Source organism: Rhinopithecus roxellana, chromosome 3 (genome assembly GCF_007565055.1).
Source record: "Rhinopithecus roxellana isolate Shanxi Qingling chromosome 3, ASM756505v1, whole genome shotgun sequence".
NCBI classification, from domain to species: domain Eukaryota; kingdom Metazoa; phylum Chordata; class Mammalia; order Primates; family Cercopithecidae; genus Rhinopithecus; species Rhinopithecus roxellana.
Genome location: NC_044551.1, coordinates 83779523 through 83797982, shown reverse-complemented (window position 1 = coordinate 83797982; position 18460 = coordinate 83779523). Strand labels below are relative to the sequence as shown.

Genomic DNA, 18460 nt, shown 5'->3' with positions numbered 1-18460 from the left:
TCGCCAATCACCGCGTCCAAGGCCCTGTGGTGGGCTGAAGCGTTTTCCCTCCCTTGGCCCAGCTGTCTCAGGTTTGCTTTTTAATTCCCTTGGTTTCCTGTTCCGGAGGCGCGGCGCCACTGTCTTGGTACCTGCAGTAGTAGCCTGGCTTTTCTCTGACGGCGACCTCGCGGCCCGAGAGTCTTTTATAGGTAAAAGGGGTACCTTGCAAGTGTTAGAAGAGAGTTTCCGAGTGTCAGGATTTAAACGGGGCTGGAGTCTCCGGGGCTGGGGTGAAAGGCGTCCGGGAATTGGGGTCGGGCAGCCCCACTTCAGATCTGCAGCTAAGGGCAAAACAGCGACCCTAGGCCTGGATCCCGCAAGTAGGTGGAAGTGAAAAAGGAGATCTTTCCTTCATTTGTGGAGCACACACTATGGTCCAGGCCTTGGGCCGTCCGGCTCTCGGAGGGGAGCGAGATCCTGAGCTCAGCGCCTGCCTCGTGGGGCGCAGCGTCTGGCGGGAGATGCAAATAGTAAATATGCAGTTACGGATCAGGATGAAGGTGACCGCCCTGCAGATCCACCTGGGGAAAGAGGGAGTTCTCAGTAAAAATGTAGTCACACTTTACAATTCTTTTTACATGCACTGACGTTCCTGGCTGTGTTAACTATTCAAGGCAGCTCCCTCAGTGTCTCTGCTTCCAAACCGCAACCGAGAAGAGATAGACGGAGAAAAGAGTTACTTTTCCAGTTGCAGTGAATTCCTTGACTTTTTTTTTTTTTTTTTTTTGAGACGGAGTCTCGCTCTGTCGCCCGGGCTGGAGTACAGTGGCCGGATCTCAGCTCACTGCAAGCTCCGCCTCCCGGGTTTACGCCATTCTCCTGCCTCAGCCTCCCGAGTAGCTGGGACTACAGGCGCCCGCCACCTCGCCCGGCTAGTTTTTTGTATTTTTTTTTAGTAGAGACGGGGTTTCACCGTGTTAGCCAGGATGGTCTCGATTTCCTGACCTCGTGATCCGGCCTCCCAAAGTGCTGGGATTACAGGCTTGAGCCACCGCGCCCGGCCGAATTCCTTGACTTTTGAATTAAAGTCTGCATCCACAACACAGCCGGACTATGCCTTCAATAGGTCAATTTCATGATTAGTGTTTTTAGATTTTCTAACTACAGAAACATCCATGAGGATCTGGCAGTTTCACACTGTGCAAGAGTGTTCATGACCCTGACTTTTGCCCACCTCTAGGTGCAGCACACACCTTTGTGTTCCCCTAAGCCCTGAACATACCTCTTTTTTGTGTGTTTATTGCATTATTTTTCAAGTATTTTTGAAATACTTACTTGTATGTGGGTTCTGAGTTCCTTGAATCCTACAGGCTGTGTGTCTTACTTATCTCTGAGTCTACAAGGCCGGGGACAGTACTTCCCATATATGGCTCATTAAATATTGCACGAATCAGTGAAAAGGTCTGCTTTCTGTTGCAGAGATACATGGAAGGGAAATGTACAGTAGCAACATGGAAACATATACTATTGGTGAGACAGTAAACATGTATTGACCACCAACTGTGTGTAGGTTCCTTTTCCCGGGGATGTGAAGGATACAGAGATGACTGTGAATCAACCCATATCATCAAGGAGCTGATAATCTAGTGGAGGAGTTAGACATGCGCATACTTCACTATGATGTGAGGCAGCCTCTGGTAAGTGCTGTAGAAGAATTAAGTATAGACTAAGTCTAGAGGGAATGGGATTACCTAAAGGAATCAGGAAGGGCTTCATAGAGGAGGTGGCATTTAAGATTGGTGGATGGATAGAAAAATCACTGGGCAGATTCATATGTTGGGAGATTCTTTTTTTGAGATGGAGTTTCGCTCTTGTTGCCCAGGCTGGAGTGCAATGGTGCGATCTGAACTCTCTGCAACCTCTGCCTAAGGCGAGAGATTTTAAAAGTAGAGCGTGAGGAAAGAACTAGCTGGTTCTTTGTACTCGAATGGTAATCCGTTGGGAAAACACGGGGTAGTAGGGTCTTTCTAGGGAAGGTACTGGAGAACAAGCCTGGGTGCAGAGTCTGTAGGGCCTTAAATGCCAAGCACAGAGTTTGAACTTGATTCTGTTGGCAGTAAGTAGCCTCAGGAGCACCTGTCTGGGCCCCAGGTTTATCATGAGGGTACTGGACTGGATAATAATAGTCAGGAGTCAGGCACAGTGACTCATGCCTGTAGTTACAGCTGTTTCAGAGGCTGAGATGGGAGGATTGCTTCAGCCCAGGAGTAAGAGACAGCAGTGAACTATGATTGCACCACTGCACTGCAGCCTAGGGACAGAGTGAGACTCTGTCTCTAAAAAAAAAAAAAAAAAAAGATGTTATTTGGTGCCTATTATTTATTAAGCACACTGATTGCTAAGATAATCCGAAATTATTTTCATGAGCCATTTGAAAGTCTACATAGTTAAGTTCTGTTGGTGAGACTTTTAGTTAGAAAGACTTTAGGAAAATGTTTCTATGTTAAAGCTTTTTGTACTCAATATTTATTGAGTTTTTTTTAAATGTTTTGCTGAAGTTCAAGTATTTGGAAAATCATTCACGTTTACAGTATTTTTCTGTGGGAGGAACTGAGAATGAAAATCAAGAATCGTAACTGTTGTGTTAACAAGATTATGGTTATGTTTGAATTTGAATGCTGGTCGCACTGTGATTTTTGTGTTTGGTCTATGCCTACATGTTTTTTTTTTTTTTTTAGACGGAACCTCTCTCTGTCGCCCAGGCTGGAGTGTGAAGCTCTGCCTCCCAGGTTCTTGCCATTCTCCTGCCTCAGCCTCCTGAGTAGCTGGGACTACAGGTGCCCACCACCACACCTGGCTAATTTTTTGTATTTTTAGTAGAGACGGGATTTCACCGTCTTAGCCAGGATGGTCTTGATCTCCTGCCCTTGTGATCCGCCCATCTCGGCTTCCCATAGTGCTGGGATTACAAGAGTGAGCCACCACGCCCGGCCTGTGCCTACATGTTTTTACCATGAAGGAAGCGAGAATATGAAGGGGGAGAGGAGAAATGATTTTTTTCCCAAGTCTTTTAACAAATTAGAGATGATCTATGCCTATGATATAAGTCTTTTTAGCTGCTGATAGTTTTGAGTTGGCAAAACTGGTAATAATGACATTTTAAAATTTAAGGACATTAAAAATTTAGTTGGAAACTTTAATACAGTTCAACATACTTTTAATTTTGTTAGTAGGCTAAGTGTATTGGAAACTGCAAAATCAGTGTTATGGTAATTGCAGAAATATTTTGTATCATTGGCAATTTGGGAAACATATTTATGTCTGTTTTATTCTTTCTGTTTTTTAGAGCTTATATTCTCTGCGGAAGATGTGACATACCCAGGCAGTACATCATGATGCAGGGCAACACATGGTGAGTGCTGTGATGGGAATGTCAGTAGTTTGGGAGAACCGAGAGAGGAGCAAACATTGGTGCTGAGCTATAGAGGGTGAAAAGGATTTAGATACATGGGGAGAGGGGATAATGTGCTCGTTCTTTCAGCAGTGGGCACAATACAACAGAAGGCCATGCACAGGGCTAGGAAGCCAGACCAGAACAGTTAATAGACATCCCAGAGCACTACCCTGATAGCGCTTGCAGTTCCGAGGTGCAGGCAGACATTAAAGGTGGAATTAGGGCCGGGCGCGGTGGCTCACGCCTGTAATCCCAGCACTTTGGGAGGCCGAGGTGGGTGGATCGTGGGGTTAGGAGATGGAGACCGTCCTGGCGAACCCTGTGAAATCCCATCTCTACTAAAAATACAAAAAAAGTAGCCGGGCATTGTGGCAGGGGCCTGTAGTCCCAGCTATTTGGGAGGCTGAGGCAGGAGAATGGCATGAACCTGGGGGACGGAGCTTGCAGTGAGTGGAGATCGTGCCACTGCACTCCAGCCTGGGCCACAGAGCAAGACTCCATCTCAAAAAAAAAAAAAAAAAAAAAAAAAAGAAAAGGTGGAATTAGGTCCTTAGTAGGTGGATTGTAGTTACTGTAGGACCTGCCAAGAAGCAGCACAGAGGGTTGTGAGAGCAAGGAACCTAACGAAGCCCTGGGGTCAGTGACAGTGGTTATAGAAAGGCCAGCAAGGATATTATTGTAATAGCCATGCAAGAGGTGATGGTGTGAAGTAGTTGAATTCAGGAAATATTTATGAAGCAGAAACAATAGGATTTTTTTGTTTATTTTTTTATTAAGGGATAGTTGCCATATAAGTGACAGCAATTTTAAAGTAAATTTTTAGCTAAGGATGGGGGGTGAGGGAGGACAAGTCAGATGATTCCCTGGTATGTGTCTTAAGGACCATTAATGGTGTCGTTTATTGAGATAGGAAATACTAGGAAAAGAGCAAATATTTGTCTTGGAGAGGAAAGTCATCAATTCCTTTTAGCATATGGTATGTTGAATTTGCAGAGTCAGTGAGACACTCAAGGAGAGAGATGGGGTTGGCAATTGGCAGGGTGGGTCTGGAACTCAGAAGTTGTGGGCCAAAGGTGTAACTTGGGAGTTACTGACAGATTAGTGTTAATTGAAGCAGTGCAGGTGGGTAGCGTCACTTTGGAAGAGAGAGTGAGCAGAGTGCCTGGGCTAGACCCCTGAAGAATACCAGACGGTTAAAGTCCCGCTAGCAGAGAAGAAGCTGGTATGGGAGACTGCCAGGAGGAACAGCCTGAGGAGTAGGAAGGCCACAGTGAAGGCGTCATGTCAGGAAGCCAAGAAACGCATCCATGGGGGTGGGGGCTAGGGAGGCAAGCGGGGAGGTATCTGGGCTGATTGCTACACAGAGATCAAGCAAGGTGATTGAAAATGACCTTTGGTTTTCAAGATAAGGTGGGCACTGATCATGTCACTTATTGGAGTGCTGGTGGAAGCTGAAGTTGGATTAGAGTGAGTTGGAAGTATATACAGTTTTGTCTTAGCTTGGGCTGCCATGACTAAATGTTATAGACTGGGTAACTTAAACTGTAAACATTTATTTCTCACAGTTCTGGAGGCTGGCAGTCTGAGTCAGGGTACCAGCACAGCCAGGTTTCTGATGCATGCCCTCCTCCGGCCTTGTAGGTGGCTGCCTTCTTGTTGTAGTTTCACCTGGCAAGGGGTGGGTGGCGGGGGTTTCTTTTTTCTTCCTCTCTTTATAAGGGTACTAATCCCATCATAATTACCTCTCAGAGTCGCCACTTCCATATAGCATCACATCAGCATTAGGGTTTCATCAGCATTAATTTCGGGGTGGACACAAACATTCAGTCTGTAGCAACTTTTTCAGGACATTTGACTGTGAATGGGAGGGCAAAGAACGGGCAAAGGCAAGAGAGACCTGGAGGCCAACGAAAGTACTTTATGCTGGAATAGACCCGAGCACTTTCAAATGCTGATGTGAAGGGTCTGGTAGCAGGGAGAGGTGGAGGATTGCAGAGGGAGGGTGGTAATCCCAAATATGCATTTGGAGATGGGAGTGGGGTCTGGGGAGGCAAGCCCCCTTGTTCTTGTGAGGTCAAGATCAGAGGGGAACTTGAGCAAAGGCATAATAGCAAATGGTGAACAATGGGATGTTGAATTGGTCATTTTGGAAGTGGAGCAGCTTTAAGGAATGGTCGGTCCAGGGACTAAACATGGCAGTGGGCTGGGTGGCCAAGAAAGGGGAAGAGGAGTTTATTGAGCATGAGGGTTTCAGATATTAGCAGGAACCCAGTATTAAATGGGTGGTATATTCCAGTGGCTTGACTAGGGGGTCTTTGAGTTGCTCATCAAGATGGTCAGGCATTTATGAAACTCTGTTTACATAGTGAGGATTATTTTTAAAAAAAACTTTTCCCTTTTTCTTTTATGCCATGAAGTCACAGAATGTCATTCCACCCGGGACGAGGGTGTCCCCGAGGACGAGGAGGACATGGAGCCAGACCCTCAGCACCATCCTTTAGGCCCCAAAATCTAAGACTGCTTCACCCTCAGCAGCCTCCTGTGCAATATCAATATGAACCTCCAAGTGTACCTTCCACCACTTTCTCAAACTCTCCAGCCCCTAATTTTCTCCCTCCACGACCAGACTTTGTACCCTTCCCCCCACCCATGCCTCCGTCAGCGCAAGGCCCTCTTCCCCCCTGCCCAATCAGGCCTCCTTTCCCCAACCACCAGATGAGGCACCCCTTCCCAGTTCCTCCTTGTTTTCCTCCCATGCCACCACCAATGCCTTGTCCTAATAACCCCCCAGTCCCTGGGGCACCTCCTGGACAAGGCACTTTCCCCTTCATGATGCCCCCTCCCTCCATGCCTCATCCCCCGCCCCCTCCAGTCATGCCGCAGCAGGTTAATTATCAGTACCCTCCAGGCTATTCTCACCACAACTTCCCACCTCCCAGTTTTAATAGTTTCCAGAACAACCCTAGTTCTTTCTTGCCCAGTGCTAATAACAGCAGTAGTCCTCATTTCAGACATCTCCCTCCATACCCACTCCCAAAGGCTCCCAGTGAGAGAAGGTCCCCGGAAAGGCTGAAACACTATGATGATCACAGGCACCGAGATCACAGTCATGGGCGAGGTGAGAGGCATCGGTCCCTGGATCGGCGGGAGCGAGGCCGCAGTCCTGACAGGAGAAGACAAGACAGCCGGTACAGAATTGATTATGACCGAGGGAGAACACCATCTCGCCACCGCAGCTACGAGCGGAGCAGGTAAACCACTTGTGCGTAGTTCTTTAATGAACTGCCGAGGCCCAGGTACAGTCATTCTCCATTTATGGCAACCAAACCAAAAGGGTCCAGTAGTGCATTTTGATTTGTATAAGGAAAGGAAGCATATTTTGGACTCTGTTTTCAAGAGGAAGAGACAACTGACAAGTAAATAAGTTGATGTCAGAAAAAATTGCTTTTGAAAAGCATTCCAAATATATCAGTGTAGATTCATTTCAGTTAATATAAGACTTTCACTCTGCATAATACAGTTGACATTTTAATGATGATCCCATGAGTTGAAAGACCTTGTATTTTTTGTGTTAGCATAGATTAAATTATGTTCAGTGTGATCATCGTATCAGGTTATAGCATTTGAGTGTTTTTGGAACTGGCGATTTGCATGTTAATAAAGAATCAAATTAGTTAACAGGCAGGACTTTCTGATTTTTAGGATAAATGGAAATTTATTGTACATTGTTGCCTTCTTGGTTGGTTTCTTTGTAAAACGAAGTAAGATTATTTACACATTATGAAAGTTAGTGTTTTTCTTTCTTTTTTTTTTTATGGTGGAGTCTCACTATGTTGCCCAGGCAGGAGTGCAATGGCGAGTCTCAGCTCACTGCAACCTCCGTTTCCTTGGTTCAAGTGATTCTCTCACCTCAGCCTCCCAAGTAGATAGGATTACAGGTACACATGACCACACCCTGCTAATTTTTTTTTTTTTTGGGACGGAGTCTCACTCTGTCACCTAGGCTAGAGTGCAGTGGCGCGATCTCCGCTCACTGCAACCTCTGCCTCTGGGTTCAGGTGATTCTCCTGCCTCAGCCTCCTGAGTAGCTGGGATTACAGGCATGTACCACCACGCCCAGCTAATTTTTCTATTTTTAGTAGAGACGGGGTTTTGCCATGTTGGCCAGGCTGGTCTTGAACTCCTCACCTCAGGTGATCAGCCCCCCTCAGCCTCCCAAAGTGCTGGGATTACAGGTGTGAGCCACCGTGCCTGGCCTAATTTTTATATTAGCAGAGACAGGGTTTTACGATGTTGGCCAGGCTGGTCTTGAGCTCCTGAACTCAAGTGATCCACTCACCTTGGCCTCCTAACGTGTTGGGATTATAGGTGTGAGCTGCCATACCTGACCCAAAATTGCTTTTAATCTTTTTGTTGCATTGAAATGGATTCTTACTGAAGAAAGTTGTAGTTAAAAAATACTGTCTCATTCTATATTACATTTCTTTTTTCAAAAGACCAAATATGTATAAATATGAGAGAAATAAGGTTTCAAGGAGGCATTTCTAAAACTGAGATTCTAGCTGGGCTTACAGAAATACTCTGAAGTTATATGCAACTTTTGTGTGTGTGTTTTTCTATAAGGAAGCTTACATCAGATTCTCAAAGAGGAGGGTGTGAGTTTGTTACCCCAAAAGCCTAAGAACCATTGGTTTATATGGAAAAATAAAAGACACATATCAATTGTGCTAATGTTTATTTATGCCTCAGTGAACTCTTACGTTGATGAAGATTTGAGGTCTTCTGTTGTCAAGCTAATAATGGTGCTTCTCTTTCTTTCCCCAGTAGTGTACTTACCTTCATTGTCTTGTGGAACTTTTGTGCTGAAAGTGTTTGACCTCCCCAGACCAAGTTACTTCACTATGGGTTTGCAGAGAGCTGGTCTTGGCTCTTGTTGCTCTGCCAAACAAGAGCAACAATTCACATCTGTTTCCATACTTTTCTCATGACTGTATCAATTTGGCTCTGACTAAACATTTTGCCAGTCAATTAAATGATAGTGGTCATTCTCTGCCTTGAAGAGAGGGATTAGTGCTCAGAAGGTTCAGAAGGAAAATGCTTTGTTGCCTCTCCCTGGTGGCCTGGTAGAAGGTAGAAGGGAATGTGTTTCTTGTAGGGATGACTGATTTCTGGTGGGCCAAAGCTGAGTGAGAGTTGGTAGACTTTAAAAATCTTTTCAGCATGAACTACTGTTTCTGGTCAATATTCTGTGATGTACTAGTTGGCAGAGGCATAGGCATGTGATAGTTTTTTTTTTTTTTTTTTGGAGACAAAGTCTTGCTCTTGTCTCCTAGGCTGGAGTGCGATGGTGCAATCTCAGCTCACTGCAACCTCTGCCTCCCAGGTTCAAGCGGTTCTCCTGCCTCAGCCTCCCGAGTAGCTGGGATTATAGGCACTGCCACCATGCCCGGCTAATTTTTGTATTTTTAGTAGAGGCTGGGTTTCACCATGTTGGTCAGGCTGGTCTCGAACTTCTGACCTCAAGTGATCCGCCTGCCTTTTCCTCTTAAAGTGCTGGGATTATAGTCGTGAGCCACCACTCCTGGCTGGCATGTGATAGTTAATGTTACTATCATTTCTATGATAGTTTTGTAGTGCAAATGTAAACTGGAAAGAGTAATAGGTAAATAGTTTGTAAATAGTTCTCTTCAGACTCCAAAGTAATTGTTAATAATTCCGTTTCTGGGAAAACATTTTGCAGCAAGCGTTCTAGATAGTGTTGTATTTCCCCCTCCGTTTTGAGATGCTGTAATTAGAGGAGTTGTCAGGGCTCTGCTGTAAATCCTAAATTTTTCCATCAAGGCTTCAACTTTGAGTTATGTATTTGTTTGAAGAAACTCGGATGTCCTATGAATTGAGGATCTCAGTAAAATCAAGTGTCGTAAGAATTACTTCTAACCTGATTTATTCTAAACCACACTCCTTTACTGTGAGGATCTATATCTTTCTAAAATGGTCTTTATTTATATTCGAGTTGTTTTATAATGTGCTTGGGGCATTTGTTTTGGAGCTGCCTAGTGGCATAGCTACATTAGAATTGGCTCCCTTTGGGATATTAATTAGGTGGAATATCAGTCATTTGTCTTATATGACATGCTTCTGTGAAACAAACATGGAGCACATGAAGTCCTAGTATAACTTCTAGAAGTATATTGGGAAAACGGAATCTTCATAAATTTGGATTGTGTTAAGTTTATGCAAATTCTATAGTCTGTTCTCTGGCTGCTCCTCCCCTGCTTCTTGGGGTAAGTGAATCTATCCTTTTACAAATTCTGTCTTCCCTATTTTTCTCTGCCTCCAAAATGTGATTGAATAACAATTGCAAGATTGTCTTAGGGTGGACTGTGTTTAGTAAAGGTCTGTGAAGAAGTAGATATATATATTTGTTGTCATGAAAAATTAAAGTTACTCTAGGGGATAAGAAAAGAAATCGCTGCAGGCAAATGTAGTGCACCAAGTACACTGTTGAGCAGAGTGGTAAGGAAGTGTGCCCTGGGCTTCACCTAGCTAGGGAGCACTACCACGCAGGAATTCTCACCGCTGTCCTTGGAACAGTAAATGTGTAGCTATTGGAGAACTAGCCTAATGTACCTAAGGGATATCTTAATGTTTGCAAACAAGGAAGAATCTTGGGAAAAGTAACACAAACATAGCTTTCCTTGCTTTAAATGAATTTGTCTTGATAGTGTTACTAATGTTATTTATATCCAAATTGGTCTTTTCAAGTCCTACCCACTCAGAGGTACCAATCATCATTAGAAGTGTTATTCTTAAATGCAAAATTCTATTGGCTATATGTTAAAAAACAAAAATTAGAAATATTCTCTAATTAGAATTTTTATTTAGAAATGTAGGCAATTATTCTTTTCAACAGCCGTGCCAGTACAAATTACATTATCTTTGACATGTGGCATGGTTCACTAATTTCTATACAATAACTAAAATTTACTGCCCAAATGTAAACTGTGATTTTAGAAATGTATGAGATGAAGAATGTAGAATCCGAATCTCTGACTGCTTTATTTGGGTTAGCTGATGTATATCTGAGGATTGTGTATATATCAGAAACATTATTCAGAGGAGTCTTCCTTTAGAACAGGGGAATCTTTACATTGAAAACAATTTCTATTTTAATGCTTAAGCACTCACCGATCTCTGTCAGTTTTGTAAGTTCTATTTTCAATGTATCGACATTTCTGTTTGGCGATAGGTTGGGGAATATTTTTGAGTTCAAACATTTTTATGGTCTTCTTTCTGGAATCAGGTTAATCTAGCATTTTATTTTTCCTATTCTAAGATTGAAAGGTTACTTCCTTTAGACTTGTAGTTCTGATTCAGTCACACTAGAGTTCAGATTTCTCTTCTAGATCCTCATTGTTACATAGGCTCAAAAGCTATTAATATTATTAAACCCCAGTTTTACATTGGAAGGTTTTAAAAATTCCTCATCTATTTTTTTTACATTAAGTAAGCCCAAAATCTCCATTTAGTTTTTTTCCAGATGAAAAATAGCATTCAAGTGACTTAGTCATGGCCTCATGGCAGGTTAGTGATAGCTGGAACTACAACTCAAGCCTATAAGCCATAAGCATTAAAAGCTCTTTCATTAAAGAATCTTGTCCTAATTTTCACTATAAAAGTTTTATAATTTATATTTATTTGATGGGTGAGATAGAGCATTTTCTAGAAATCAATAGGATATGGAGTTCTTTAGAGTTTTCCCTCTAGGTTAAAGAACCAAGGATTGACTGATTGCAAGGTCTTAAGGGAAGATTAGGATAAGATTCCCATTATTGCATAGCATCACGTATGACTGCTTTCTTTAAAGAAAACTGCAAAAATTGTCCAAGTTAGTTAACTTCTGTAAAGTGAAAAGCTCCTTTATCCTCTAATAAATTAAGAAGGCATAAAAATGACCCCTAGTGAATAGTGCCTGAAAAATTCATAGATGTGGTCCATTTATCTAGAAGATGAATTCAGTGAAAAGAGATGGTGTTTTTGAGTCTTTCTGTTGAAAACAGCTCTGTGTATTAATTCCTTTAAGAGAGCGAGAACGGGAGAGACACAGGCATCGAGACAACCGAAGATCACCATCTCTGGAAAGGTCCTACAAAAAAGAGTATAAGAGATCTGGAAGGTAAGCAAGGAGTTGACACTGAAAGAAGTCATAGGATTATCTCCTTGAATTCAAATTTTGTGCTTGTACAGAGCAGCAGCCAAGTCTTCATAATGGCCTCAGAGTCTGTCCAAGGTGACCTGTGAAAAGCTAAACAGCCTTTAATTTAAAAGACTTTACTTTCAAGATGCATTGATTATGCCCAGGGAAAATCTTGATAAATTTCCAAAAATTAGAAATTATACAGACCACTTTTTCTGACCACAGTGCTATAAAACTAGACATTCATAATTTTAGAAAACCTTGGAAATTCATAATTATGCTCTTTAATTTACATGTTTCAGAAAAATAGAGCAAAACTGCAGTCATATTTTCATTAGAAAATGACATTGAGATTGCTATCACCCACATCTTAAAGGGTGTAATCAATTCTATATCCCAAAGTAAAATTTTTGGTCTTACATTAATATAATGGTAATGAACAACAGCACTCTAGAATCTGACAGATTCGGGGTCAGTTTTTAGCTTTCCCAACTTTATTACTGGGCACAGTTATCAGTTTCTTCGTTTGTAAAATAAGGACCATTATATGTACCTTCTTGAGTGATAAGGGGTCATTGAGATAATGCATGTCAAACACTTAGAACTGGGCCTGAAGTAAGTGCCAAATAAATCGTAACTGTGTATGTAATTATTATCTGAGCACTTGGCTATAGAAATTGGTGGAACTTAAGAAAAGCAGAAAAAGGGATTTAAAGATAAATTAATGAAATGGAAACAGAACTATAGTGATATAACTATATTGTAAGTAAATGCAAATACGATTTTTAAAGTGGGAAATCAAGAAAAGAAAAATCTACATAATATTAGGTTTGAGAAAGTATATTATTACAGGAATGAAAAGAAGTTTAAAAATTTAAAACAGTATAAAAATTAACTTAAATGTGATGGGTCGATTTCTAAGAAAACAAAAATAATTTCACACAAGAAGCAGAAAACTTTAATAGTTCGATAACTGGAAAAAAATGGAAAAAGCTTACTTTGCACCACCTCTAAAAAAAGTTTTCAAGTGGTCTTGAACACTTAAAAAAAGATGGAAGGAGAGCTCAGATCATTCTGTGGTAGCAGGAAAAACCAGACGGCGAGACCTAACCAAGGGAAAAAAATGTCACAAAAATGACACAGCAATCTCTCTTACAAATATGGATATAAAATCACTAATTAGGATATTAGCAAATGTTTTCAGTGGTTAAAATAACTGATAGAGTTTATTCCAAGACTGCATGGATAGAAAAGTTAATATTAGAAAATCTGTATTCTTTGTGTCAAAATCTGTAGGGTTATCTCAGTACTTGCCTTTTAGGTATTTAAAGTAAAACCAACATCCATTTGTGCATAAAAACTAGTAAACTAGAAATATTAGCAGACGTCTTTAACATGATGAAGAATGCTAGCTCATGATGAACCTGATGGATACCACCCCAGAGAGTCAAGTGTGGTGTTGAAACCTGCAGGCCTTTCCCATACAAATTTGAAAAAAGGCAAGGTGGCCCCATTGCTTATCATTGTTACTGAATATCCTCATACAATCAACGTGCTAATAAATACAAAAAACTAGCCGGGTGAGGTGGCGGGCGCCTGTAGTCCCAGCTACTCGGGAGGCTGAGGCAGGAGAATGGCGTAAACCCGGGAGGCGGAGCTTGCAGTGAGCTGAGATCCGGCCACTGCACTCCAGCCCGGGCGACAGAGCGAGACTCCGTCTCAAAAAAAAAAAAAAAAAAAACATGGTGTCTTTGTGTGTCCCGGGTATTGTACTGGTATGGGTGATACAGTCATTAACAAAGGCCCCCACTTAATAGGAAAAGGAAAGTTAAGTGCTGTAAGTGCGTTTGATAGGACACTTACATATTGCTGTGGATTAGATGAGATTAATTAGGAAGGATGAAATGCCATGGGTTAGATGGGATCAATTAGGAAGGATGAAAAGAGGGCCTGAGGAGGAGGAGAGGAGACAGGAGAAAAGTGAGGGTATTGTGTCAGTGGACATCATTGAGGACCTATTTGAGGTGGATGATTTTTAAGGTATAAGTGCTGGAAATAGCCTCGGTTTAATGGTTTCTTCTCTAATGGCTGGTAGCTTGCAGAGAAGGTAGACTTGAATTCTATAAGTTCTGACTAATGCAGTAGAAAATAAAAATAAGAGATGGAAATACTATGAATGGGAAAAGTTACCAGTTTGCCCTATAGCATATTGGCAAGAAGGAACATTGGGAGTTTGGATTTCGAATTTTAGAGTGCCTGAGACACTTACCTAAAAAAGATCTTTTGTTCTGTGTTGAAGTGCCCTTCTCAAAGTGTTAAAAAGAAATATTAATTGATGTTCACAACAGATGACCCTGAGCATTCATTACATCATTCACAACACCTGCTTAAAAGGATGGGTGAGGATGTCTTTTGCCTGTGTTTCTTGGCAATAATAATAAACATTTGGTGGGATTTCTTTTCAGAACATGCTGAAATGTCTGTATCAACCATATTAGCATTTAACTACTACTTCCTAGGTTTATCATATTAGATACACTGATTTTCAAGGCTGTTTCCTCCTTCGTAGGGGATGTTAATATCTGCCTTCTAGGGTTGCTGTCAGGATTAAATGTGAAATGTCAGTAAAGTGCTCAGCAGAGTGCCAGCCTCAGAGTAAGCACCAAAACAAACAAAAAAGAGCCACTAGAGTTGCCATTATTACCTGACAGTATTTAATAGCCTTTTTAATAGAAGAGACTACCTGGTTAGAAAGTGTAGTGCAAAGAAAAATTAAATTTACAATTCACTAAGGAAAGTTATTAATAAATTAATTAAGCATCTTATAATGCATAGGACCAATGGGAAGAAAACTAATAAAATGTAGCTGATGACAAAGAAGGTGATGTAATGAAAGGAAGGTATGTCCTGTTCCTGTAGTGGATAACCATGTTGTAAAAATACCAGTTTTCTTCACAAGATAATCATGCACCACATGGCATTTCAGTCAGTGACAGACTCTATACAACACTGGTCCCATAGATTATAATACCTTATTTTTTTACTGGACCTTTTCTATGTTCAAATATGTCTGGGTACACAAATACTTACCATTGTATTATAATTACCTGCAGTATTCAGTACAGTCACATGCTGTACAGGTTTGTAGCCTAGTAGCAACAGGCTATGCCACCTGTCCTAGGCATGTAGTAGGCTATACCATCTAAGTTTGTGTAGGCACACTGTGATGTTTAAACAGTGATGAAATCACCTAAGGACTCATTTCTTAGAATGTATTTCTGTTGTTAAGTGACACATGACTGTAATCTATAATTTTATTGTAACTTCAGTTAAAGTACTGTGGTTGTTTTTTTTTTTGTAGTTTTTAAAAATGTAAAAAGAGATGGGGATCTCACTTTGTTGGCCAGGTCGGTCTTGAACTGCTGGCCTCAAGTGATCTTCCTACCTTGGCCTCCCGAAGTGCTGGGATTACGGGCATGAGCCACCGTGCCTGACTCAGAGTACTGACTTTAGAACTTCGTAATGACTCTTTAACTTTTCCTTGGGATAGAAGTTAGGATAATGAAGATAAATAGTAATGCAAGGATACTTACTCTGGAAATATTAAATGTTCTGGAAATATATAATAATTTAAAAAATTTGATACAGGTTAAATAGATCAATGAAACAACTACAGAGCAACATTCAAGAATATATATTACATCTAATAAATAATATATAAAGTTACATGTGATAAAGAATATATTTTTTTCAAATCAGAGGAGAAACTGGCAATTGGTGAGCCATTTGGGGGAAAAATTGAGATTAGATTTCTGCCTTACACCTTGGAGAGAGAGAATTTAAAAACTGTATTAAAAGTAACTGATGAAAATATAAAATCTTTTTTTAACCTTGGGATAGGAAATGACTTCCAAGCATACTAAGGCAGGAAGCATAAAAAGATCTCTAGATTTGACTTTATAAAAGTTGTATGTAACCACAAACAAATAAACAGATTTCAAAGCAAAAAACTGGAAATGGTTACAATGCATATGACAGAGGGAGGACAGATATCTTAATGAAAACTGTTTCAACAAAGAAAGACTCTAATAATAATTTTAAAACTATTTGCATAGCCTATGACCAGAATGTTCACAAAAGAAGTAAGCATGAAATGTATTCATTTCAGTATTGATAAAATATTTCAAATTAAATTATATGAAAATACTTTTTCATCAGAATGGCAAAGATGAAAAATAACCATGGTGACGGGATGTGTGGAAATGGGAACTCTTACGTGATTTTGATGGTAGTCTAAACGAGTACTACCAAACTAGAGAGAAGCCTTAAAAAGTATACATCTGGGAAAGAATCTGACAAGTGTGTAAAGAACACAAATGTGCTCATGATAGCATTGTTTATGGTGGAAGAAAAGTAAATGTTAACCTAAATGACTATTGTTAGATTTGTTAAATTATGGTATATACTTAGAATAATAATACACCTATTAAAAATGCTCCAAATATAGAATTACTGAAATAGCTGTTCCTGATTTACTACTGAATGAGAAGGTCAGGCTATAACATTAAAACATTTGTGAAATATAGTGATTACCTTTGAGTGGTGTTATGTGTGGTGTTTGTTTTATTTTTGTTTATGTTTGTGCTTTATTTTTTCTACAGTGAACATACATTGACAGTAATTTTTCTGGTAACAAAACTAATGATGCATATTGTAATGTTTAGAAGTTGTGTAAATAATGTATATACTCTTTCTAATCCTCCCCAAGTATACATACCTAAACACACATATATACATACAGACTTTGCCTGTTATAAAATTACAAGTTAGTGGTAGAGTTAATGAGAATACTTGTTACTTTGATCTGGATGTAAACTTTCATGGATAGTAGTAACTTTGTTAGTGGAGCTGTGAAGGCTACCAGCTGGGCTTACAAAGCAGTTTTTCTACTTAGCTGGATTCTCAAGGTCTCTGTGTTCTACCTAAATTTCTTGGGCTTAAATTAAAATCCACCCTTTTTTTTTTTGTTTTGTTTTGTTTTTGTTTTGTTTTTTGTTTTGTTTTGTTGTTATCATTGTTGTTTTGAGATGGGGTTTTGCTCTGTTGCCCAGGCTGGAGTGCGTGGTATGATCATATCTCACTGCAGCCTCAGCCTTTCAGGCTCATGTGATCCTCCCACCTCAGCCTCCTGAGTAGCTGGGACTACAGGTGTGCACCAACATGCCTGGCTAATTTTTGTATTTCTTGTAGAGACAGGGTTTCACCATGTTACCCAGGCTGGTCTGGAACCCCTGGGCTTAAGTGATTCTCCCGCCTCGGCCTTTCAAAGTGCTGGGATTACAGACGTGAGCCACCACGCCCAGCTGATCCTGTAGGTTTTTCCCTCCAAGTACATCCATCTGATGGGTCTTTGCAGATTTCAAGCCCCAGGAAGTCAAGGAGATAGAGTTGTTTTTTCATCCTTCTTTATTGACTGAGTTAATATTTGTGAGGACCAAAATTAGGCAAAATGTTGGTTTGCCAAGTAGTAATGCCCAACACTGGGGTTCCAGAGACATAGTTAGGGATGACATAACTGGTTCATTCTTGGATTATAATTATAGTTCTCAGGCTAAATTTATGGCCATATTGAGACACTGTTTTGTGAAATTTTGAAGTCTTTTTTTCCTGGCAAAGACAGATGTGGAGGATTCAAAACTAGTATTCTCATTGCTAAAATTGTCCATACGAGGCCGGGCGCGGTGGCTCAAGCCTGTAGTCCCAGCACTTTGGGAGGCCGAGACGGGTGGATCATGAGGTCAGGAGATCGAGACCATCCTGGCTAACACGGTGAAACCCCGTCTCTACTAAAAGTACAAAAAGCTAGCCGGGCGAGGTGGCGGGCGTCTGTAGTCCCAGCTACTCGGGAGGCTGAGGCAGGAGAATGGCGTAAACCCGGGAGGCAGAGCTTGCAGTGAGCTGAGATCCGGCCACTGCACTCCAGCCCGGGCGACAGAGCAAGACTCCGTCTCAAAAAAAAAAAAAAAAAAAAGGAAATTGTCCATACGTGGACATTTCCAAACATTTCGCAAATATGTTTTTCTTTTAGGAGTTACGGTTTATCGGTTGTTCCTGAACCTGCTGGATGCACACCAGAATTACCTGGGGAGATTATTAAAAATACAGATTCTTGGGCCCCACCCCTGGAGATTGTGAATCAGTAAGTAGATCTGGGGTGGGGCCTGGGAATTTGTATTTTTAAACAAGTAAACTTCAGGTGATTCTGATGCCACCAGACTGGTATTTGGGAATCACTGGTTTAACAAAAGTACACATGGCGATTTGGCATGGTATTTGTATTTTAGGTGAAAAATGCACCAAAGAGGTGAAATAGAATAGTTTTTATAATGGAAGAGTATGTTTAATAATTAACCTCCTTTGCCCTCTTTTGAAGTCGCTCCCCAAGTAGGGAGAAGAAGAGAGCTCGTTGGGAGGAAGAAAAAGACCGATGGAGTGACAACCAGAGCTCTGGCAAAGACAAGAACTATACCTCAATCAAGGAAAAAGAGCCTGAGGAGACCACGCCTGACAAGAATGAGGAGGAGGAAGAAGAACTTCTTAAGCCTGTGTGGATTCGATGCACTCATTCAGAAAACTACTACTCCAGTGACCCCATGGATCAGGTGGTAGGTCCGAAGCAGCATACAAGCTGTAGACCAGGGTTTCTGTGCGTTGTCACTGTTGGCATTTGGGGCTGGATAATTCTTGATTGTGGGGACTGCGCTATGTGTTGTAGGATGTTTAGCAGCATCTCTGGGCTCTGCCTATTAGATGCCAGTAGTACCCCT

The 18460-nt window shown here is 41.2% G+C and overlaps 1 protein-coding gene across 6 annotated transcripts in view; it reads left to right on the top strand.

Annotated features, from left to right (window-relative positions):
• Nucleotides 1-49: 49 nt before the first annotated feature.
• Nucleotides 50-18460, top strand: part of DROSHA (drosha ribonuclease III) — a 140093-nt gene continuing 121682 nt past the window's right edge. For 3 of the 6 annotated variants that reach the window (XR_004056362.1, XM_010378020.2, XM_010378019.2), the window contains exons 1-7: nucleotides 50-191; nucleotides 1553-1679; nucleotides 3329-3394; nucleotides 5854-6687; nucleotides 11520-11612; nucleotides 17722-17832; nucleotides 18067-18298. Coding sequence is in view for 5 of the 6 variants with exons in the window: in XM_010378020.2 (XP_010376322.1) it covers nucleotides 3375-3394; nucleotides 5854-6687; nucleotides 11520-11612; nucleotides 17722-17832; nucleotides 18067-18298 (1290 nt within the window). In the remaining variant the exon portion in view is untranslated. The remainder of the gene's footprint in view (nucleotides 192-1552; nucleotides 1680-3328; nucleotides 3395-5853; nucleotides 6688-11519; nucleotides 11613-17721; nucleotides 17833-18066; nucleotides 18299-18460) is intronic. The other 3 variants (XM_030927416.1, XM_010378022.2, XM_030927417.1) reach the window with 3 other exon arrangements.